Source organism: Ictidomys tridecemlineatus, chromosome 1, assembly GCF_052094955.1.
Source record: "Ictidomys tridecemlineatus isolate mIctTri1 chromosome 1, mIctTri1.hap1, whole genome shotgun sequence".
Taxonomy (NCBI): domain Eukaryota; kingdom Metazoa; phylum Chordata; class Mammalia; order Rodentia; family Sciuridae; genus Ictidomys; species Ictidomys tridecemlineatus.
The window spans coordinates 248,321,220-248,346,488 of NC_135477.1; the positions used below are offsets into that span (position 1 = coordinate 248,321,220).

The 25,269-nt window shown below is 36.4% G+C and overlaps 1 protein-coding gene across 1 annotated transcript in view; it reads right to left on the reverse strand.

The window, feature by feature from the left end:
• The window catches only part of Oxct1 (3-oxoacid CoA-transferase 1), a 131,528-nt gene that overhangs the window by 28,343 nt on the left and 77,916 nt on the right, over nt 1–25,269 (reverse strand). The window contains exons 12-13 of the mRNA XM_005325615.5: nt 24,458–24,530; nt 23,772–23,847 (exon numbers count right to left, since the gene is read on the reverse strand). Of these exons, the coding sequence (XP_005325672.1) occupies nt 23,772–23,847; nt 24,458–24,530 (149 nt within the window). The remainder of the gene's footprint in view (nt 1–23,771; nt 23,848–24,457; nt 24,531–25,269) is intronic.

Below are 25,269 nucleotides of genomic sequence, written 5' to 3' on the forward strand. Positions count from 1 at the left end.
CACACACTGTCAATCTCAAAGCCCTATTTTGATATGTAAATTAGTTTGTTTCCAAGAGTGAAAAATGAACAAGATTGGGTACAGAACACCTTGAGATCTATTCTGTTAGCCTACTATGTGCCACTGGCAAAACATCAAATCTCCTTGAATCCAAGTTCACTGCTTATAAACCAGAAAGAAGAGTATCTGTTATAACACAGCTGGGTTGAGCACTCCACAGAATAATGTAGGGAAAAGTGCATAGTTAAGTTTATCAAGGTATTCACTTACATCCTCATTTGGAAAATTCATCTTAGTGAGCATCTAGCATAAGTCTGGCAATGTATTAAAGACCATCAAAAGAGGATTCTTTTCTTTGAAAAGCTCATTATCTGGGGGAAAAATAAGCATCCTTGAGTAATAGGAGATCTGAACCAAACTTTCTTGCTCCATAAACAGCATTGCCTTCTTCTCCCTCACCATCAAGGTAAGAGCTAAGCACCTTTTCCATATGTCCTTGTATTTAATCCTATTGCAGTGATTTCAAATGTTCTCTCTCCATCTCTCTGGATGGATGAATGGATGAATGAATACACAGGAATGTCCGAGTTCTAGCAGGACCCTGAGCATGAAATTGTTAACTGTGCCTGAGAAGCAGCAATGGAAGGAAGAGGCTCAGGGATTTCACCAAACTAGTTTGCCAGATGAGAAGAGCAATTCTGCAAAGGAGAAGAGCAGTATCTCCCAAGAGAATGCATTTCTAGCAAATAAACAGTAAAACCATCAAATATTTGGTTTTCCTACTCTTTTAACATGTTCATTGCATTGAAAAAGAAATAAAGAAAAAAAGAAAACATTTGCCTCCATTTCAATTCCCAAAGGATTTCTGAAACAGTCAGTTACTAAAAGAAGACAAGTCATTCTATCTACACTGGCAGAAAAACACAGTTATGTAAGGCATACTCATCATTATCCCTCAAACTCAGCTTACCAGGCATTCTTTTGGGACCCAGCCACTTGCATTTCCCAGCTCTCTACTGCAGTTAGAGGTGGGACTGACCATGTGCCTGAGTTATAGACAATGGAGGAAAAGGAGGTAATAGTTATGATTTCCAGGCTCTGGCCCATAAAATCTCTTATATGCATTTTCTCCTCCTCTTTCACCTCTGTAATTTGGACACTGACATCCAAGGTGACTGGATGATGATTGAGCTTCCCTTATCCTGGGTCTTTCAATTACCATTTATTCAGAACCACACTGCACTATTCAATACCAATGAAAAATACATGTGTAGAGTGTGAAGCCACAGAAATTGGAAGCCTTATTTATTACAGCAGCTAGTATAACTAATACAATGATGTGGTGCCCAAATGAGTTAAATGAAGAGGGGAGAATTCTGTGTGGAATTAGAGCTAACTGTTACAGCTGCATGGCAGAAAGGGGCCTGAGCCAGGTTCTTAAGCAGGTGATTGGGTTATCAGAGCCTTAACTCAATCAGTGAATTAATCCCCTGATAGGGATTAACTGGGTGGTCACTGAAGGCAAACAGGGTATATATGGAGGAGGTAGGTCGTTGGGGGCATGCCTTTGGGAAATATATTTTGTATTTGGCGAATGGAGTTTGTCTCTGCTTTCTGACCATCATGTAAGCCACTTCCCTCCACCACCTTCTTCCGCCTCTTCCGCCATGTTGTTTTGCTTCACCTCAAGTCCCAAGGAATAAAACTGGTCTTCTATGAATTGAGACCTTTAAAACTATGAGCCCCCCCCCCAAATAAGCTTTTCCTCCTTAAGATTGTTCTTGTCAGGTCTTTTAGTCACAGCAGCGAAAAAGCTGATTAAAACAGCGGGTGTGTACACTACTTCACAAAGGAAATGACTATACCAGATATGGTCCTAGGTACTGCAATCCAAATGTCCAGTGTACCACTTGACATTTATAGTGGCACAATATACTTGTTCAGCAAATGATTGAGTAAAGGAATGAATGGAAGGGATTTTGAGAAGTCAAAATTAAAAAACTGAAAAAGATATAGACCCCACCCCCTTTCTCATCTTCCTCCCCCCAATTCAACATCCTATTCCACATACACAACCAGAAGCTGATAAAACAGTGAGATTTTTGGAGCTAGAAATATACCTTTAAATAAACCACGAGAGGAAAAATGATACTTGGAGAAAAATAGGCCTGTAATGAAGAAGAGTTCTGAGCATGATTGAAGCACTGGGCCAGGGTGACACAAAGTGTGGCTTTCTTTAAAATCTCATCAGCAAACATACATTTCTTCAATGGTGCAACTCTAGTTCTGAAATGTCTCCTGGCTTGCATGATGAGGAGATGATTGCTGGATGCTAAACCCATAGCCAGCTCATCTCTTTCAGTTAAGGATTGACCCTGATATCAAGTATGAAGAAAATACTGCAATAAAAATGAGCCAGAGATGCAGCACACTCTGGTATGACTCAGTCACATAACTTTCTTAAGAAGATACTGATTCAAGTATTATCTTCAATTCACAAATATTTAGTCAAGGTCTATACAGACCAGATTCCAAAACAGGAATTAGAAATAACAGATGAATCTGAAGCCAGGGCGATGGTACATATAATGCCAGCTACTTGGGAGGTTGAGGCAGAAGAATTGCAAGGTCAAGGCCAGTCTCAGCAACTGAGTGATCCTGACTCAAATTCAAAAAGGGATGGGGATGTACCTCAAGAGTAGAGCACTCCTGGGTTCAATCTTCAGTACAACAAGAACGAAAAGAAAAACAAAGATGAATATGATTTCTACCTTTTCTGTAGAAAACAGATCTAAATTAAACTCCATATTCTCTGTATGTCTCACCTACTTTGATCCTATTTGCAAATGCCAGAATTTTAAAGAAAGTAACACTGTGAAGGCAATAATATTAAAAACCCCAACATATCAAAGTACAAATATTAAATTAGATTCGCAAAGAAATAGTAACTCAAGGTTTCAACATGACCTTTATTTTAAGGATTTTACCAAAAGGCAAAATGAAGACATTGGAAAAGAACTGTGCAATGTTATTTAAAATAAAATATAAAACACAATGAAAATTACTCTTGCTGCCACCTTTTTCATTAGGACACCAGTAGCAAAGGCTCACTTCCAGATTTGTTACCTCTTAATATTCTGGTCTTAAGTGAGAAACAATTCATAATATATAAAAAAACAATTTTAAAGCATTTTAAAATTAATGTTATGTGCCACAGTAGAAAATGTGAATCGATTGGAAGTAAAAGGCAAAGAGAGCCATGGAGTGATTTATTAATAAAACTAGAGCTTGTTGCTCAACATTAAATACCAGAACATTAAGTTCCCACCTCAACCCAAATATAAACCTCTTTATTTCTGTCTTACCCATTGTTTAAAAAAATGCTCTAGGAAAGAAAAGTTCCTCATAATATGCTCCTAGCTAAAGAACAGGAGTGAGGCAAACTAAGGATAATAATACCATTTGTTTAAACACACAGAAACTGTTTATAACTTCCTTAGGGAAAATAATTGATTCTCGATTTGCCTTAGTTTAGCAAAGTTGTTACAAAGTTACATCAGACTATTCTCTTTTTTGTTCGTTTTCAAGGCAAACAAACAAAAAGTGATTTTCCTTTCACAGATTAACTGTACATCCTGGGTGAATAAATGGATCGCATAAACCAACTAATGTGGAACTAGAAAAATGTTTGCTCTCTATTTCTAGGTAAGTTAACAAAATTGCATATAATAAATATCAGTTATACATCATAATATGAGTTTTTTAAAAACCACATCAAAAAAACAGAATGAAATAGAAACCTGACATTTCATTTCAGAGAGAGCCGAAATCTGGTTTCTGCAGTGATTCCCTTCAAAATGAGAAGTACCGTAAATTGCCCCTGTAATAGAGTTAATTGCCTGAGTCAGTAGACACCTAGAGAGTTCGCCATATTCCTGAACTGATCACTACATTTTACAGTGCATTCCACCTACTCCCTGAACCTGACCACAGAGGGGCTTCCAAGGCATCATCCTGCCTGGTTCCTCCCACCTCTCTTGAGGCTTTTAGGCTCCTCCTAAGTACCTTTTTTCCAAATCACATTTGTCTGTTGGCCAAATTAAGAGTTCTCTCCTTGGCCTACTGTTCTCTCTATTTGTTCTCCACGAGGCCTTCATCTACCCTCAGGATAGACTTCCTCTGTCTCTCACACCTTCTAAAAGCACACTTCCAGCTCAAGTCTTCCCTCTGAGTTTCAGACTTCAGTGTCCAGAAGTCACGCTGTGGCAATGGTAGACTTTCCAGACTTCTTGAAGTTAGAGTTGGTCACGTGAATTAATGTTGGCCAAGGGAAAGTAGAACAAAGTGATGGGTGATACTTCCTGGGCTAGACCGTAAAACCTTGCAAGAACAATCCTCCATAATTTTCCATCTTCTAAACTACAAGCTTGAAAATGGAGGAGCTTCCAAGGAGGGAGCACAATGCCAAATTACCACCCAGAAGAGGCCTGCTGCCTATACGGGGGATATTCATTTTAGTTCTATGTGAGTAAAAAATAAAAATTGATTTAATGAATTACTATCTGCCTTGCTCAGTATGATCCAAACTAAATTAGCAATCTTTATCAAGGCTCACCTGTCAAACTCCCTGGTTCAATGAATGGCCAACCTCCGCCCCCAAGATCCACATTAGGAACTCCCTTGTCTTTCGCCTCTCCCTCTTATCCACATCCAGCTAGTCATTCAATTGCTAAGAACTCCAGCTTTCCCAATACTTCTTGAAACTGACCTTTCCCTGTCCTCACAATTTCTCCCTAACAAGTTGTAATACAGCTGAGGGTATAGCTCAGTGGCAGAGCACTTTCTTAACAAATGCAAGGCCCTGGGAGAGATCCTCAGCACTGCAGAAGAAAAACCAAAGAATAAAGATTGTAATAAGCTCCATACTGGTCATCCCATGTTTACCCTTATTCCTCTTGAACCTGTCCAGTCCACAGCTATGAAAATAAAATAATGTCTCGACAGTGAGCATCTGATTGTGTTGATGTACTGCTTTAAGTCTTGTCGTGGTTCCTCAACACACTTCAGGGTCACTTCCAAGCACCTCTGCCTAGCATACCAGGCCTCTGAGGACTTGCTCTCACCCCTATCCTTACCTCCATTACCATTCCAGGACCTGTGAATGGATTGTACGTAGCATGTGGCTTCACACTGTGTCTTCAGATCCCACTCTCTTCCCATCTGGTGCACACCACCTTATCCTTTATGTATCAAATCATAACTCTTCCAAGAAGTGTTCACAGAGCTCTGTCCCACCTCATCAGCAAGATGGGATTAGGGAACTCTCTCGGGTGTTCTCACAGCATTCTCACAAATCCCTGTTTTTTTTATCGCATTACCTTCATTAAAATAAGGGCTGTTGGCCCACTGGCAGGTAGTGGCACAGCCTTACAGGTATTTACCATTTAAATGATTTCTTATGACAGGGACCTTGTCCCCTCTCTAGCCATCCCCACATGATCCAGCAATTTAAATCACAATAGGGGACCTTGAAGACTCCATCCAGCTACCAGTGCATCTGTTCTGATTCTTCAGCCTTTGTGCCTCAACATCCCCGAGTTCACCTGTCACAGTGTAAGGCACTGCCTTATCATTAGAATGTAAGTCTCCCATCCTGCTGTTCAACTCTAGCCCCACCATGCAGTGACTGACACATGGCAGGTCTTTTTACTGTATGCTTAGGTAAACTAATTTTCAGCTTCAATCAAAGTTTTATTTGCAAAAATATAAGAGGAGAAATGAAAAACTAAAGTGGACAAATGAGACTGATCAAAACTTGGGGCTTTAGGGGCTGGGGCTGGGCTCAGCAGTAGAGTGCTCACCTAGCACATGCAAGGCGCTGGGTTCGATCCTCAGAACCACATAAAAATAAATAAATAAAATAAAGGTATGGTGTCCAACTACAACAAAAAATGTTAAAAAAAAAAAAAAACTTGGGGCTTTACCTACAAAAAGAAAAAGTTATAGAGTTTCAGCTATGATGGGAGGAAATAAGGAAGAGACAGAGAAAGCTAGGTGGAAGAGGCCCAGGGTCAGAACACCCACCGCTGACCCTGGCTGTGAGCACTGGGTGGACCCTTTCCTCTCCCCTGGTCTACTTTCTATTTCCAGAAGAAATGAGTTAACTTCAAATAAGAAAAACAAGTTCTGTTCTTAGCTATTAACCACACTGAGTTTCTCATCTCATAAAAGTGTAAAGACCATTCATGAAGCTGTTCATACTTCTCTTTTGAAACCTTAACACTCCAAACAAAGAAAAAATACCAATATATATAAAACTGATTGCCATTAATTACACAAAGGCCTTTAAGTCATCACCTTTGTACCTGAAATTAATAAGCATTCATTAAGTGAGTAGTTAGAATTATGAAGTTTATATCTTTTCCTAAGGTACAACGTGTGACAGCTTTGTTGTTATAAATGAGGAATGTTGCATAGGCTAACATCTTTGTTACAAGGTCAGATGGAAGAGCTTCGCGATCTATTTGCTGGATTAATAGAGTGAACAGAAGAGAAAACTGTGTTATTTCTAGCTCTGTTTTGAAGTTGTGGTTTCAGTTTTCACAAAGTCTATTCGTTATGCTGCAGAGATGAAAACAAACATCAAACAGACAGGCTGAATTCACCTTGTTTTCTTAGGCCTCCTACAAAAAGGCTCCTAAGGAAAGTGCTGGAGCAAGTGTTTCAGGATAGATAGAAGGGGATTTGTTTTCATTTAAAATGACTATTACACTATAATAAGTAAGTTATTTGAATTTATTAAATATGGCTCAGCACTGGAGCTTCTGGCCTTGTATGTTACAGAAAAAGAATAATTACTGTATTTAAAAACCCAAAGATTATTTTTTCCTTCCATTGGATCAGAGAGAAATGTAATAAAATCATATGAAATCGCCCACATATGACCACACATGACGTACAAACACAAGAACTTCACATACTTGGTTCAACCTAATCTCCTAAAAGCAGAGGGTGGGGAATGGTGGTGGTGGTAATAAAAGACCCCATTTACTAACCCAGAATTGTTTGAAATTGTTATTTTTAGGAGATCCCTGTATAATCATTACAAAATGACAGCTAAAGTACAGATGGAAAGGTAACAATCATTTTTATGATCCTGCAGGTACTAAAATACATCCATCCCCTCACCAACTCATTCACATGGAATGTAAAACGATTACTATGTCTTCTGCAATCAGAAAATAGCCATTCTCAGAAATTTTATTTTCTGATTTCTCAAAGAAGGCGTGGGTTTTTGATTCCTCAAAGAGGGTGTGAGAACTAGTACCATGGGCAGAAGCACATTTGCTCCATCACCTCCTCCCACTGTCTGCGAAGCTCTAAAGAGCAGAATTATGGAATTACTGTAATTACACTGCCATCTCTGACAGCTGGATGGAACTTTTACAGAGAGAGACACGGTGACTGAAAGAACATTAAGAAATACATCAAAATCATTACCAGTGTTTCTAGGCGCTGTAGAAAGGATGAAAAAATAATGTAGAAGATAACTTAAAAGTTAAAAAAAAAAACCCACTAAGGGCAATTGTGAAACAGCATGCTATATAGACTAAACCTTGGTGACCTAATAAGCAAGTATTAAAGGACTGAGTGGAAGAACACACCACCATTTTGATTTTACGTGAAATTAATAATACCTACTCAGATGTCCTCTGGATTCAGTTGATGATCCAGTTTAATGGCCACTAAGACCCTACTGGAGGTCAACAGCTATAAACATTCCTGGCAATTTTACACCCCTTGGGTCATTGTTCAAGAGTCCTCTGGAAGTTAGGTCTGATCTCTGGTTGCTGAGAAAGCCCCACTTTCAGGACTAGGAGAACCTAGAAAACATCTTTCCACCCAGGCCAAGGAAGCCTAAGTGCCCAGAGGGAAGCCATCGTCAGAAGAAGGAAGCACAGAGGAGGCTAAAGAGCCTGAAGCCTGGGGAAGGGACCCAAGACCCCAGGCAGTGCACAGTGTTAGAAATTTAAATTAGTGCTCCTAGAGATAAAAATGGCTTCCTCTCAAGCTGGGGAGGATGAGGTGAGAAGAAACAACTTTTTCAAACAGTAGGTTAGAAGACAGGTTAAAAGAATTACTTTATTTGCCAAAAAGTTGATATTTCTGAAAGATGTACAACCATGTAAATGGAATATCAGTTTCTACCTTCTTATCTTTTCAAGCCAAATGTGCCAGAGGTAGGAGGAAAATGTGAATTATTTTCAGAGACAGTAACAGTGAAACACATAAACTTTTTGGTGAATATCTCAGTGATGTAGAAATAAAAATACTGAAAGCAGAATCGAACCATGAGAAAAACATCAGAAAACCCAAATGAGGGACACTTTACCAGTGTCTGACCAGGACTCCTCAAAACTGTCAAGGTCATCAAAAACCAGGAAAGATACCAAAGAGGAGTTTTAACAACTAAATGAAATGTGGCATTCAGGATGAGATCCTGGAACAGAAAACAGGCACTAGGTGTAGAGTTCACAATAATGCACTATATACTTAAAAAGTAAGAAGGTAGTTCTTTTAAGTTAAATATTCTTACCATATGCAGGGTAGGAAAAAAAAAGAAGAGAACTGGAAGAAGGTGATGGCTAAGTTTATAGTATTGTTTATCATGATGGTTTGGCAGGTACATACTTATGGACACACTGATCAAAACGTACACATCAAGTATGAACCCCTTTTTGTATACCAACGTTACTTTAAAATTTTCAAAAGGATTTAAGGAAAAACTAATAAAAGCTAAGTAAAGTATGGAGTTTCATTAGTGTAAAAAAAAAAACAAAACACTGAGACAAGAATAAAAATATAGAATTTTTTTTTCCAAAATGAAGTACAAAGAAAGGTCAGAAGATACAAAGATATTTCAAGACATAAACCTCAACTCAGTTTTTGATATATCAGTGTTTCAACTCCCTGAACTTCACAGATGACCTTTTAAGTTTTAATCTTAATGGTTTCATTAATTTTCTCTCTGCACCATTCAAAGTACCAGAAATGGATGTAAAATACATGACTAAACAGTAATAAAAGCCAAGTGCTGTGTAAGTGAAAACCTGATACTTCAATTTCATTTTATGGACCAAAGAAGAACATTTTGAATCCAGGACATTCTTAGATGAGAAGGAAGGTTCTAGCAAACAAGATTTTACTACTTGAATGCCTCAGCATGGCTGATACGATCTCGTAGCGCTTAACCATGACAAATATTTAAAGGTTGGGCATATTTAGTTTTAAAAAATCAATATTTTCATTCCAAAGTGTCATTTGCTCGGCCTACTACTCGGAAGTTGAAGATACATTCCATTAATACCATCTTGAAATATAGCTAATCAGGAAGGAGCCCCCCCCCTTCAGTGAGCAGATCTAAAGGTGGAAAGTTTTTTATTGTTGTTATTCAAAACTATTAGTATGGAGACATGCATTACAGATCTGTTCGCTGAAAAGACTTAGAAGCAATGGTACCTCATAGTAATAAGCACACCTAGCATCAAGGTCTTGGTTTCTAAATACCATTCTCCAGTGAAAGAAAAGACATATCTTTGAAGAAATAGCTGATTGTACGATTGTAGGGGGGAAATATAGATAGATAGATAGATAGATAGATAGATAGATAGATGAATATATAGAGATATAAATATAGGTATACATATAGATATGTGAATGATGAGTATCTTGTAGTGCTTAAGAAAATAAATCAATAAAAAGAATGGAAGCATGCCAAAGAGGTATAAGAGCCAAAATGATGGAGCTCCCAAGGACCATCACTAGAACAATCTGAGCATGAAAATAAATAACATGGTGTTTCATTACAAGTCAAAGTACCAAATACACATGAGTATATACTGATGCAAATAAATGACTAAGTCAATAAATAAATGAAAGAATAAATCTCTTCAGAGGAAATGCAAAAAATACATACTACCTCCTCAACTGCATACTCCTAATACTTCTGATAGCAAATGTATGGGGTTTTTTCATGCCAATGAATTCTTCAAATCACCGGACACAATCTAGGTGTCAATCAATTCGATTAATTTCTGACCCTAACTGCGCGGTGTTAACTGCAGCACCCAAAGACTAAGGATTCAGTCCCATGAGACTGCCCCTCTTCAGAAGCCAGCTGCAAATCTGGAAAACACATACTTCTGACCAACCAAGTAGGAAGCCGGCAGATTCCCATGATCTCCTCTCTGGTTTGACAATCTGCTGAACAGCTCCCTGAATTCAGGAAGATGTCTGACTTACTGTTATTGGCTTATTATGAAGGATAAAACTGAAGGGCAGCCAAATAGAAGAAGTAAATAGGTATGGGAGAAGGGGTGCAGAGTTGCTGTGCTCTCTTCACCCACAAGTTCTTGAACACCATCAGCTAGGTGTTTTTCTGATGTTTCATGACATGGGCAAGATTGATTAAATCAATGGCCACTAGTGACTGAGTTCAATCGCCAACCCCTCTCTCCTAGAGGTTATGGGTATAACTTACCAACCTTCTAATAATACCTTCGTCTTTGAAAACCAACCCAGTCCTGAAGCTATCTAGTGGCATGCCTAGTCAACTAAAATTAGCATAAGTTCAGGGCCTGTGGAAAGGGACCAAATGAAGGTTTATCAACCCATCAGAAAAGTCCAAAAATTTGGAAGCTCAGTATCTAGAACCAGAAACAAAAACAAAATACATATTTCTTATCACATCTCCTCTCCAAGAGGTAGAACTTAATCTTCCTCCTGATCTTTGAAAGTGAGCTAAATGTATTGAATTGCTTCCAGAGAATAAAGTAGGAAAAAGGAAAAACAATAAATTAATAATGAACACACTTGGTAAACACTATCATAACCAAGTGATAAAGATTAGGCTATGTCATATGGATATCCTGTGCTCTCTGATATGGTAAAAAGGGAACTTAACTTTTGTAGTATTCTTTTATGTTTTTTTAACTGGTAAACAAAAACAGAAATTGGATATACTACTGGGGTAACATGATATTTCAATTCATGTATATAGTGTGTAACATTTAAATCACATTAAACATATCTATCTCCTCAAACTTTCATCATTTCTTTATAATGAAAATTTTAAAAATCTTTTCTTCTAGCTTTCTGAAAAATATAACATACTACCATTATCTACAGTCACTTGATTGGACAAGAGCACACCAGAACTTCTTGCTCCTATGTAACTATAACTCTGTACCCATTGATCAGCCTTTCCCCCATCCTCCTTCCCATCTGCTCTGGTAACCATGATTCTACTGATAATCCAAGTCTCATCCTAAAACAACATCAGACAAACCCAGATTGAGGGCCATTCTCCAGGATACCGGGCCAATAATTCTCAAGACAAAGTCATAAAAAACAAGAAAAGACTCAGAAACTAGTACAAACCAAAGAAAACTAGGGAATACATAATGAATATTTATGTCATTTCTTTCTTCTAATTATTCTATTAAAGGAATAATTAAAGGAATAATAATTGTACAAGGAAACAATCTGCTATGATTTTATGTCAGGGTATATCCTGGCATCGTTCATAACTAAAAAGAATAAATTTTTAAAAATAGGTAAGGAAGGGCTGGGATTGTAGCTCGGTGGAAAAGTGCTCGCCAAAGCATGTGTGAGGAACTGGGTTCAATTCTCAGCACCACATATAAATAAATAAAATAAAGGTCCATCGACAAAGAAAAAAATACTTAAAAAAATGGATAAGGAAAAAAATGCAACATGGTACCCTGAGTTGGATCTTGGACAGAGGAGGATACTTATGGAAAGACTGATGAAATCCTAATAGAGTCAGGGGTTTGGTTGATAGTAACGTACCAATGTATCCTTCTTGGTTTTAACAAACATACCATGTCATGTAAGATGGTAATAATGGGAGAAATTGGTGAGGGGGCATAGGAAACTCTCTGTGTTATCTCTGAAACTTTTCTGTAAATCTAGAATTAACCTAAAATAAAAATTTTTTTAAAACAACAACTACTCGGTATGTGGCCTGTTTCTGTGGTTTTTGTTTTTCCATCAGAATGAAAAACACCGAGAAGAGTGCTGAGATTTCCCTCTGCAGGGGTCTTTCCCCATAGTGACTCTTTCAGCTTTGCAAATCTGACTCGAAAAATAAGTCAATATATGACAGTTAGATATATTTGTTCTCTCTATTGAACCATAATCCATTTTCTGGTAGTAACTAAACTTTATTTCTTTGCAGAATCCAACATTTAGCAATATTGAGTGTATAACAGAAAAGCATGAAGTAGTTGCTTAATAAAGAAGCAGAAAGACAACTCTGAGAACTACATGTGTGAACTTTTTGGGTTCTGTTTTATTTTTCCCAATGAATAAACTTTATCATACAAATCAATATTGATTGGATTAGCCCATCCTGATGACAGACATCTTAGATGGCTTGATAAAGATTTAAAAAACAAACAAACAAAAAAATGTGGTAATAAGGACCTTTTAACATAAACCACATTATTACTGGCTTCAAAAATTAAGAATGCAAACCAGACAAATAAAATGTAATTTCTCTCTTACTATTCTTATTTCATTTTTCCTGTTAAGATTTACTTTATCCATACTTATTAGCTAAACAGTATTGCAAAGAATAAGTATAATAGACTTCCATAAACAAAAAAGAAAATAGAAAAGTTAACTGAATTAACCTGAAGTTACAGAACAAGTTAGGAAAAAAAGAAAATGAAGTTTCTTCTCCAGCTACAGAAAAGAAATAATTGAATCCCCATGAAAGATGCTTCCTATTTTTAAAATACTGATTATGTTGGACTGATGGCACTATCTTTCTTTCTCATTGTTCTTAACCTCCTGGATGGTGTTAATTAATTTACTTGAAAGGCAGTCAAAGAATCTAGAGATGTCCTGTGTAGCTTCAGTTTAGACAATTTCTAAAAATACAGTTAGATTCTCCTGGATTAAAATTACAAAACTTCCCAATGTACGTATAAACAAACCATGCATCTTGCACAAACGTGAAAGCCTTGATTTAAGAAAATTAAATTTCCTAAAATATGCACAGTTATGAGCAAAAGTTACATCCTGGATGGAAATATGTTAACTGGTAAAGCTCCCAAGTGCCAGAAGAATATGTCTATTTCTCATAAAGTTCTGGCAATTTAAAAAAAAAAAGAAGGAAAGAAAAGAAACAGAAAGAAAGAAAAATACTGCCTTCATTAAAGGAGCTACTTCTATTTTACTTATGGATTAAGTTTTCAGGTCTGATTACTTAGATAGGTTTAGGCTATAACTACAATTCAGAATAGGCAAAACAGAAGAGTAGCTAAAACACGAGGAGTCTGTGTCAGGCTTCATGGAAAAAAATTTGCTCTTTCTATGCACAACTATAACAAAACTGGGAACCTGATACTACATTCAAAGTTATATTTAGAAATTGGTACTTACATAGGAAAATTTGGATAATCCAAAAACATACAAATGATCTTATTCTTTACTAATTCTCTTTAAATATAGTTATTACTACAAATACTCCAAAGACCTACTGAAGTTATCACTTTAATACAACACTGAGTTGACTGGATACAACCAAGTTAAACTATCTGCATTTTACTTAGGGAAATTCGAGGGAGAAAAAGGGTGAGAGAAAGATAAATGTAAAATGGAAATGATTTTGCCTGGCATTGCATTTGGAAGGTAAAGGTCTAAATGGGAGGTGGAAAACCCATGTTCACTCAATCCTGACCTCATATCCTCTCATATGTAATGTGAACTTGTTAGGGTTGGACGTGAGGTGTCCTTCAAATGTTCATGTGTGAGACAATGAAAGAAGGGTTAGAGGTGAAATGATTGGGTTGTGGCAGCCTTCACACAGTCATTGAATTAATTGGGACAGGGATTAACTGAGTGGTAACTGAAGGTATGTAGGATATGAGTGGAGGAGTGGGCATTGGGGGGCTGTGCCTTTAGGGTACATATATTGTATCTGGTGAGTGGAGTCTCTCTGTCTCTGCTTCCTAGTACCATGTTCCCAGCTTCTTTCCTCTGCCATACACTTCCATGATGTTCTGCCTCATCCCAGGCCCTGAGGAATGGAGTTGGCTATCTATGGACTGATACCTCTGAAACTGTGAGCCCCCAAATAAATCTTTCCTCTTCAAAATTGTTCTTGTCAGGTCTTTTGGTCACAGCAATGAAAAAGCTGATTAAAACAGAACTCATTAGAAAAACTCTAGGGTTTAAAAATATTCATCATCATTTCATATGGTCAACTGCTCTACTTGACCGTTAACAACAATAACCACAATCTGATCCAGCATTGTTCCTGAGGGTCTCACTGATACACATTGAGTGCTAACATGACCCCACACTAGACGTCCTACATTCTACCATGGGCATCGCACTGGTAAGGTATGCAAGCAAGCAGGAAACCAACAATGCACTATTTCTGCAAATAATTAAATCATTTAAGACTCCATTTTTAGAGAATAATTTTAGTTATAATTCACAAGTTTTGATATAAATTTCTCATTTTCATTAATTTCTAAGTAATTTGTAATTTCAGATTTGATTTCTTTTTTGTTCTACAGCCCCCTGAGGAAAGAATATGTGATAGATTTCATGAGTTTACCCACATTTGATGAAGAAGTAAAGCATACTCATAAGCATGATGTGATTTTTACCTTAGGGTTGACTTTTAGGAGCTAACCCTCACTAAAATAACTCCACATTTCAAAGCTTTCAGATTATCATAGCCTCAATTCTGAAATATAGATGATTTCTAGGTCTCAAAAATGGTACAAGCTTGAAAGAGGTGCAAAAAATTTGGACTTTTACCAACTATTCATATTTTCCATTTTGTCACAGTATTTTATGAAGGTATAAAACCACAGCTTGAAAGTTAAAATTTTAGAATTGGGTTCCCTTGGGATTTATGGTGTCCAACTTTAATTTCACAGATTAAATCTGAACTATCCGATCAGGTAATCTAGTCATATGTGGTTATAAATCTGAATTAAGAAAAATAAAAGCTCAGTTCTTCACTCACACTAGCCATATTTTTAGGGCTCAATGGCTAGTGGCTACCATATCGTACAAAGCACCTCTGGAGTATTTTCACTATCACAACAAAATTTTTTGGACAGTTCTATATTAGACCAAAGGAGAAAAAATAGCTTGCATAAGATTACAGTTCACTAGTAACAAAGCTAAAGCTAGAATATAGGTCTTTTTTTTTTTTTTTTTAGATAGAGACAGGAGGGGGGGGGAGAATTTTTAATATTTATTTTTTAGTTTTCGGTGGACACAACATCTCTGTTTGTATGTGGTGCTGAGTATCGAACCCGGGCCGCACGCATGCCAGGCACGCGCGCTACCACTTGAGCCACATCCCCAGCCCGAATATAGGTCTTTTAATTCCCACTGTTATTTGCTTTCTATGAAACCACAGCCTCTAAGAACTAATAAAGCAAAGGATCTGGGTACAACAAAACTCAATGCTAAGCTCAATCTAATACAAAATTGCCATACACTCATATAAAAAAGAAGTTTAGAAAAAATCAAACATGTATTTGGTCACTGAAAAAATATATTCCAAAAGCAGTACAAGGAATTACTCCTCAAACCTTTGAAATTAGGGGGGGGGAAACTCTTGTAAAAAATTCTTGAATTAAAATAGAAATCAAAACTGAAATGATGAATTACAAAGAAAATAAGAATTTTATATCTAAGTTTGTGGAAAGCAATTAGAATTATACTCAGGAAAACATGGAGATCCTTAAGTGTTTCTAAATTACAATTACAAGACTGTAAAAATAAATCAAATATTCAGTTTATGAGTCTAGAACTAGCATCACATAAACCAGAGGATAGAATTAATAAAAAAGAAATTAATAAATCAGATATTTCTTAAAGTAATAATTAATTTTAAAACAGTAATTCTGGAAGCCTAAGAGAGAAAATGAACATCTATAATATAAGGAATGAAAATTTCATTATAATAAGTTTACAAGAAAATTAAATAAATTATATAAGAATATTATATGATGTTTTAGACTGGTCAATTAAAAAGTCCAAAAGACATGAACATTTTCTAGAAAAACGCAGATTAACAAAATCATCACAGGAAAGGTCACAAAATGTGAGAAGATTACAATAAACAAAAAAAAATACATTACAGATTAAAAACTGAATTTATTAAAAGAATAACAATGGGCTGGGGGTTGTAGCTCAGTGGTAGAGTGCTCGCCTATCATGCATGAGGCACTGGGTTTGATCCTCAGCACCACATAAAAATAAAATAGAGATATTGTGTCCACCTAAAACTAAAAAAAATAAATATTTTTTTAAAAAAAGAGTAACAATGATTTTACATCTATCAGTTTAAATAATGACATTAACAAATTGAAAGTGAAGAACTTTTGATCAATAGATGAAAATTCACTTAATAAAATTCAACTGCCATTAGTTTAACAACTAGAAGCAAGGATTGATGTCCCATAGTGTTGCCAAAAAGGAAGAGCCTATCTGGTGGCACATACCTGGAGTTTCAGCTACTCAGGAGGCTGAGCCAGGAGGATCCTAAGTCCAGGTCCCATATCAACAATGTAGTGATATACTGTCTCAAAAATTATCCAGCATACCTGTAATCCCAGTGGCTTGGGAGGCTGAGACAGGAGGATCACAAATTAAAAGCAGCCTCAGCAACTTAGTGAGGCCCTAGGAACTTAGGCCCTGTCTCAAAATAAAATATAAAAAAGGGCTGGTGTTGTGGCTCAGTGATTACGTGTCCCTGGTTCAATCCGTGATAACAAAACAATAAAATAAATAAAAAAGCAAACTTTTCCTTACACAGTGGAAAGAGCATCCCCGTAACACTGAGACGGGAGATAAGTTCCAGCACTGGCTTAGTTACTAACTGGTTTGGGGACATGGGTTGAGTCACTTCACTTCTCTGCTTTCAGGTTTTCCATCAATGAGGTCAGGTACTGTGTGGCTGAGTATTAATCACCTGCACCCTTAATCCCTTACTTACAGATGGGATAACAGAAAAGGTAATCCTTTTTAGGGAAATCTGAAAGGAATCTTCCAGAGACAATGTAAAAATATTTCTGAATCGATCAATATGATGTGTAGAGTTTGCCTCAAAATAGTCCAGGGGCAGGGGGGCGGGAATTGAATAAGAGTACAGACAAATAAGACCAGCTGTGAGTGGACAGCTGTCTAAGTGGATAGATGCGTTCCACTATTTACATGTACTTCCAGTATGCCACTCTTCCAATATTCTATGTTTATATATATTTAACATTTTTTAAAACTTTTTTTTTAAAAAAAAAACAGTTGATCTAGATGGCCTCTAAACCAAAAGAATAAAGAGATGAAGATTTAACCAATTGGAAATGCCAAATTCAGTGATTTAATAAAACTTACTCTTCCCGAGTCATTAGCCTGTAGCTGCAGGGTCATGTTGTCACCAGCCCTTTGGTTTCATTCCCTGCTAAGTCATCTCAGCAGCACCATTATTTGTCATATTACTTAATAATGGGTTTCTAGGAGGCCTCATTTATCATTTTTAATGTTTCTTCTCCTCCTTTTAAGTAGGCTGTTTAATGAGAAGGGGCTGCCACAGTCATACAAATACATCACTAGCCAAAGGGATATTATTGCAAATATCAAACGCACTCGTTGTTCAGTCATTTTATAAAAAGATAGAAGAGAGAGAGAGAAAGATTGACTGATTCAAAAATTAACAAACTCCCACTATCTGCAAAAAAAAAAAAAAGTCTGCCTTCTGACACCAGAGGAGATGGAGATTACTTAATCAAATTCTTACAAGAAATTCTTGGGGGCTGTGTAGCACCATGGCTTGGAATCAATCATATGTCCAGTGAATCATTCATTCAGTCTCTAGATTGAATACATTGAGTCCCAGTGAATAGTCAAAGTTCTTAGTTGTCCATGAAACTCTTTCTTCCACAACAAAAACAGACTCAAATAGCAATCAAAAAGCAAAATCTTTCAGCCAACTGAAAATTGAGATAAAGAAAAGGTTGTTTCCCATTTTCCTGTCTCTTTGCTTACCTAAAATGTTAGCATGTATAGACACGTAGGCTGGGAGAGCTGACTGCTAATGAATTTGCTTTGGTTTCTTTCTATTCTCAGCTAATCTTTTTTAAAAACTTGAATACAGTATTCCTTTTTGCAATTGTCTCATATTTCTACAATTATGCTTCAATGTTTCCTATTTAAGTAGTGCTAAAAGCTGATTTTAGGAAAATCCTAGTAGAGGGTCTGAACCTTTCCAAAAAATTCTATTGGTAGAATATGAAGAATGAAAATTAATAAATAAAATGGATAAAGTACTTCATAGATAAACTAGGTAAATTATATGTGCTGAGTTAGTGGAGACTTAGAACTTGAATGACAGCCTAAGGGAAATAGTTTGCAGAAGACAGAACATGTAATCATTTCTTTCTAAAGTTTACATTAGGCACAAAATTCCCAGAACTCACCCAGGTCTGGAAATAACTCACATTCCTACTATGCAGTGGGGAAACAATGGGTCATTGAAGAAATAACAAGGTAGATAAAATATTTTGAAGACAATGAAAACACAACATATTTTTTTTAAAAAACACAGAATGTTACTGGTTTAGTACTTAGAAATACACAGCAATTACTTGCTAAGGCAAGAATTGGTTAACATTTTCAGTAAAGGACCAAATGGTAAATGTTTTAGGCTTTGCAAGCAATATAGCCTCGTGTTAGTCTGTTTTGTATTGCTATTAACGGAATACCTTAGACTGCGTCATTTATAAAGAACAAATATGTATTTCTTACAATTCTGGAAGTTGGGAAGTCCAACTACAAACAAAGGGCCTCCCCTGATGAGGGCTCTTATTGCATCATCTCATGGTGGAAGGCAGAAGAGCAAGAGAGCTCAATCAAAAGAGAGCAAGAAAGAGGCCAGATATGTTTATGACAAATTCATTTTTAGATAAGGAACATATTACCACAAAATAACATTAGGTCTTTCATGAGGATAGAGCCTTCATGACCTCCTCACCTCTTAGTAAATCCCACCTCCTGACACTGTTGCATTGGGGATTAAGTCTCCACTGAATGAACTTTGGAGGCCATATTCAAACCATGCATCTCTGTTGTTGCAGCACAAAAGTTGCCATAAACAACATGTAACTTAGTGATATATGTGTATGCCAATAAAACTTTATTTATTAAAAAAAGGGGGGGGCAGTAGGCTAGATTCAATTGATGGGTTATAGTTTGACAACCCCTGCTAGAATATAAGCTCTACAAATGCAAGGATTTTTTCTGTTTTGTTAACCAGTGAATTAAAAAAAGAAACTTAGAAAAGTGCGTGTCCCTTAACATATGTGTAATGAATACTTACGGAAAAATAGAGAACTAATTTAGTCCCCAGAACAATCAACAAGTTAAATATTATTGCCATTTGACAAATGAGTAAGAGAAAAGGATGTGCCATATCACCAATAAACAAAAGAACCAGTTTGTAAGCACAAATTAGTGTATATAATCTGTGCACATATAGTGTGCACAAATATGTCTAATTCCAAAGTTAAACACACTATATGTGCTTTCTACTATATTGCACTACAAAAAGCAAAAACATTACTGAATAATTACAAAAGCTTCATACCATCCCTTCATTTCTGCCTGCTCTTTTTCCTTACTCATGGTTTGTACTTTCCTGAGCCTGAGGACCAAATGAACATGATATATGTTTGTATATGTTAAAACTATATCTAGATCTGCAATGTTAATAGTAGTAATCTATTGATATCTATGGATTTTTATATCTATGGATCTAATACTGAACTACACAATTCATGAAACTAACCCACCAGAATAATTCTTGAACACCAACCCCCTTTTGGGGGGTTTAATAAGAAAGACCAAAGACTTTGCTTATTTTAAACAGATGTGTAGAGGACCCTCTAGAGAACCCACTAACCCTTATGCACTCAGACATGTAGCATACATCTGTACAACATTAATTTGTATTTACCTTTTTCAAATGCACAGAAAATTTAAAAAAAAAAAGTGAGGGGAAAACAAATACCAAAAACGCCCTGTTCTCCTCCGCCTTAGGAATTCCTCACTTCAATCCTTTCCACAAGTAACGAGAGGGCCCTTGTCTAATATCACTCATGGACGGCTACTCTGTGCAGTGGCCTGTTGTTTCACGCTTTCAGTACCATCTCCCTTACTGATCATTCGCATCTGTTTCCCTTCAGCAGTCAATAATCTATGCCAGCTGTTCTCCAAAAATAGGAACTAGGAAGGCAGCAGAGCAGATCTGAATGTAGATTCTTGGGACTGTACATCTTCCCAGCTTTTCTTAGCTCATCTGGGGTTTTACCATCATCTCCATCATGCTAAGCTGGGAACTTGAAGGAATGAACTACTATTTTGTCATTTTTTTTCTCTTTTGAGATACTCAGGGAAAAAAAACAAAACAACTGCTAAAAATCTGTATACATGGGACCTATGCTGCACCCTAAGAAGCTATTGAAGAGTAAGACGAATAGCATCCACACCTTTGCTTGTCTTAAAGGTTTAATGTGTATTATAATATGACAATGCAATGACTGATGGTGATGCCAGGATGCTGAGAACTCAAGGCTTATACAACCATTGAAAAATTATTAAACTCAGTAAGAAGATAAAAGGAAATGAAAAATGATACAATAAAGCTGAACTTTTTAGCTTCTTGACTGTCAGACCTTGCAATAAAAATATATCTAAATTTTATAAATCATCATAAATCTTCAGAAGAAATAGAAATAGATCGTCTGCTGAAGCTCTTTAAGGAGGAGAGGATATATATCTTATCTATGCCCAACAAAAGCAAGAAAGGTATTCTCAAATCGTTTTTTTTTTTTTTTTTTTTTTTAAATTTTTGATTCTACAATAGGAATCCAGGACAAACAGGTTGAACTGGCCCCTATAAAATCATCTTGCTTACACTGGTGCATTTTTAGGGAGATACTCCCTTCTTTTAATGTTAATCAATAAAGCATTAAAGAAGGTGAAAGTAATATTTCACCTTCTTTAGTGCAGCAGTGCTTCCCTTTTCATTCTTTTCTCCCTTAATCTTAACAAAACATGTTTCTGATCACGTAATTTGTAAGGGATAGAGCTGAAATTTAAACCAGATCTCTTCTAAACTAAACCGCATGGTCTTGACACTGAAGCTATCCTTAGTTTCAAAGAATACAAAGATAAACTGTGTGTCACATGCAAAGAAGTCAGGAAAGGATTAGCAGTTACTAAGAGGAAAAAAAGAAATGCCAATCAGAACTGACATCCCCGCCTCTTTCCCAGAAGAGTGGAACCAGACAGAACCAGACTTTTATCTCCATTTCTCTTGGATTATCATGATGCTCCATTAGGATGCTCCAGAGTTCCTCATCATCACCCTACTAGTTCTGTTCCTTCAGAAACTCATGAGCTCTAAAATCATATTAAAAAAATTATAAAGTAACAATATCTTAATCATCCACGGGAATCTTAGGAGGATATATAAAATGTGATACACATAGGAAAATCTTTCTTACAAAGACAATCTCATAGTGCCTTCTCACTATAACAGCTTCTATCCTCATGGAGTGCTGAATCATAATATAGACAAATCATACATAGACCAACTTTTTAAAGATGCTCAAGTAGCCTGAAAGAAAGAACCTGTTGAACATTTTCTGCTCCACTGCCCAGGACCACTGTGCAAACCAACTCAAAAAATCATTAGTCTAGAGAAACACAAATTAAAGACCCTACTGCTTCTCTTACAGTAACCAATGCTATTCCCTTCTCTGCCAGGTATCCCAAACCTCTTCTTATCAAAATAATATCCCACTTATTTACCATATATACGTGTGGAGCTCTGCAACATGTACTTTGTATGCATCTCCCCATTTATTCTTTCATATAGTCCTATAAGTAGAAACTACTATATCATTCCTATTTTACAAATGAGACTCAAGTTACATTGGTAGCAAGTGGGAAAAATAGGATTTCAACCCAGATTTATATCACTACAGGGCCCTTGTTCTTAACCACTATGTTAGAAGAGCCAGATGTGACCCAGAAAATCATCTAGTCTCAGATCTTCATTTTACAGATGAGGATGCTTTAACTCAAAAAGCTTGATACATTCAAGGTCAGACTTTGATTACTGATACAGTGGGGGCAAAAACCCAGGGTTTGCCTTCCTACACTCCATTTATAAACCCATATGGCCTTTTACTAAAATTTGAAAAACAGAAATACATTACAATTTCTTAAACCAATAAGCAATCCCAGAAACTGTCAGTCTGACCCACTAATTTGCTCAGGAGTCTCTCCCTGATTTCTTTTGAATACTCCAAAAGCTGCCAACCCTTATAAAATCATAGCTTAACTAGAATGATCAATTTTTAGGACCAATATTTTATAACTCAAATGGCAATATAATCCATGATTTCCTAAGAGTTCTCATGACTGCTGAGTCCTTGGTATTTTTCCCTTATATTTTAAATATGAGTGAAAAGATATTATTCTGGAATGTACTCGCTTCCAGACTTCTTCACATACTGGTATTATCTAGGTTTTCGTAAACCACCTGGTACCCAGGATACATCTCAAATAATTAAATTGGAAAGCCTGGGGTTGGAATCCAGGCCTCAATATTTTTTAAATCTCCAAGGTGATTGATTCCAATATGCAACAAGTTCGAGAATTTTGTAATTACTCAAACTTTGCAATAATATTTTGGGGGTTATTAGATCCACACAGCTAAACTACCATGATCACTAAAATTGTTACCAACTATATTAATCTACCTTCCTCAAAAAATTACTACAAAAAAAAAATCTCAGAGATTTAAAATAAAACTGACACATCACACAATGCCAGCCTTGGATACTTAAAACAAGATTCCTTTTAGCTGATGCTATTAAAAAACCCACAGAAACCCTTAAACACACACACAAAGAGAAATCTAAGCTACCAGCCAAAATGAGCTCATAATCATGGACACACATCCACTGTCATCTCCATGCATGTAATCTGAAAGCAACAACCTGGAATATAATGAACAGCACTTGTGAATTAAGTTACTGATTGCAGTCTATTTCCAAAACTAACTCTTAAGAGGTTTCTTCTTTGATTTAGGTTAATGTTAAATAAAAACTGTCTACATTTCACAAGCATGTTTAACCATCATAGAGTTTGCGTTCCATAATAGAAGACAATGTGACTGATTTATTATGGGGTCACATGCCCAATCAAGAGAGGATTTTAATCATTGTGAAGAATAAAAATAGAATCAACATAAAATTAATGAACTTATTAGTTGTTTTTTCTACTATAAAATGTTAGTTATAATAATATTTATTATTTGTTAGTCTCATCAGAATATAATTAACCCAATATTTTTTAATCTTTCCCAACTCTGTTTTCTCTAAAAGAAAAAATTTTACTTTGACCCTGACCTTGCCTATTTTTAGTTTCAACTACAGAGTAAACTGGAGACATGGGAATACTTCTCAGGGCCTGCTTAGTAAAAGTATGATTACAACAAGAAATATATACAAAATATTTATTCATTTTTAAAACAATAATATTGTACTCTCATAGCAATTTGAGATTTTTTTCCCTCAATATTTGAAAAATAATTATTCTGACCCAAGCATAATTCAAAAGGAAAAAAAAGAAAAGTGTCCACTTACAGGTATCATCCAGTTAGCCAGGTCACCATATTTGGAAACCTGCATTGCTCCTAACATTGTTAGATCGACATGTCCCCTGAGAAAGAAAAACAGGACATATAAAGCAAATTTCACAGCTTTACATTTCCTTTGCTTGCAATTGCCAGCAATTAAAATAACTCTATCCCCTCTCCCCCGAAATACATTTGCCTTTTCTTTCTCTACAACTGATTTCTAAATAGCTCTAAGCTGATGCAGAGAAATAACCATTAAGAGTTCTTTGAAAAAAAAAATTATAGCCTATATTGTCTCCAAAAACAAACTAAACACAGGTGTGCACAGTGAATTTGTTTCCTTTGGCGAGGAAAAATGTAACTCAATTTGAAGGCAAATGGTAGCTGGAAAGTAAAAACACAGTTTGAAGAAAATGTTGAGATCCTAAGAAAGAACCTCAGAAAAGTTTATTCCAATCTCATTGGCACAAAGATGCATATTCCATTTTAGGGGTTCTTTTCATAACAGTGGGCTGCATATTTCAATGCCCAGCCTTCAGTGGGAATAATCTCATATCTTCTTGCAGCCAAGAAAGCCTTGGTAGTTTTTCTGGCTGAGAAGTGGGGCTGTCTCAGAGCCCTGCTCACATGCTCAGGGGATGACTCAGCTCATTCCACACCTTGTGAAACATGAGGGGCTCCGTTATTACATACCCTCTAATCATTGCGAATGACTCATCGCTGGAGAAAAAAGAGGCTCCCGGAAGAACAGTAACTGTTTCCTTGCCTAAACACACACAAAAGGAGAAAAAAAAAAGAAGAAAGAAAAAAAAGTCTGTATTAGATTTTGAGAATAGCATTCTAAACAGAAAGGTCTGAAACGTAGGCTCCCTTTACCAAATGCAGTGCAGTGGCATGGGGTTGGAGGGACACAGTAGGAACTGTCCACCCTGTGAAGAGGAGTGTTCTGTCACCAGTATTGTTCAGCACTGCCCCTGCAAGGTGGTCCCAGAAGTAAACCAACTTTTAGTGGTACTATTATTTGGATTCTCTATAGGCAAAGCACCCCTCTACTGTGTATATCTATTGAGCTTCTCACCACCCCATTCCCTTCATAAGTCACTGCAAAATGTGAGTAGAAATGAGGGAATTCTGGGGTGACACTGTCAGAATTCAATGCTACTAGAAGTCACCAGAGAAAAGAGTTGGTGGAATAAATATGAATAGAAGAAGAAATGTCATTTTGAAGGGAATAGGAGATGTCTCTCAGTTTTTCCTTCTTTTTTTTTTTTTTAATCAACAAATAACTTTTAGTTTCAAGATGAATAAGTCCTAAGGATCTGGTGTACAGCACAGTGGCTCTAGTTAATAACACTGCATACCTACGTGAAACTTGCTTAGAGAGGAAATGTTCCCACCACAAAGAAAAATGACAGTTATGTTAATTAACTTGATTTTGGTAATCACTTCACAAGGTATATGTGCATCAAAGCATCACTTGTTACACACTGAATATATATAATTAT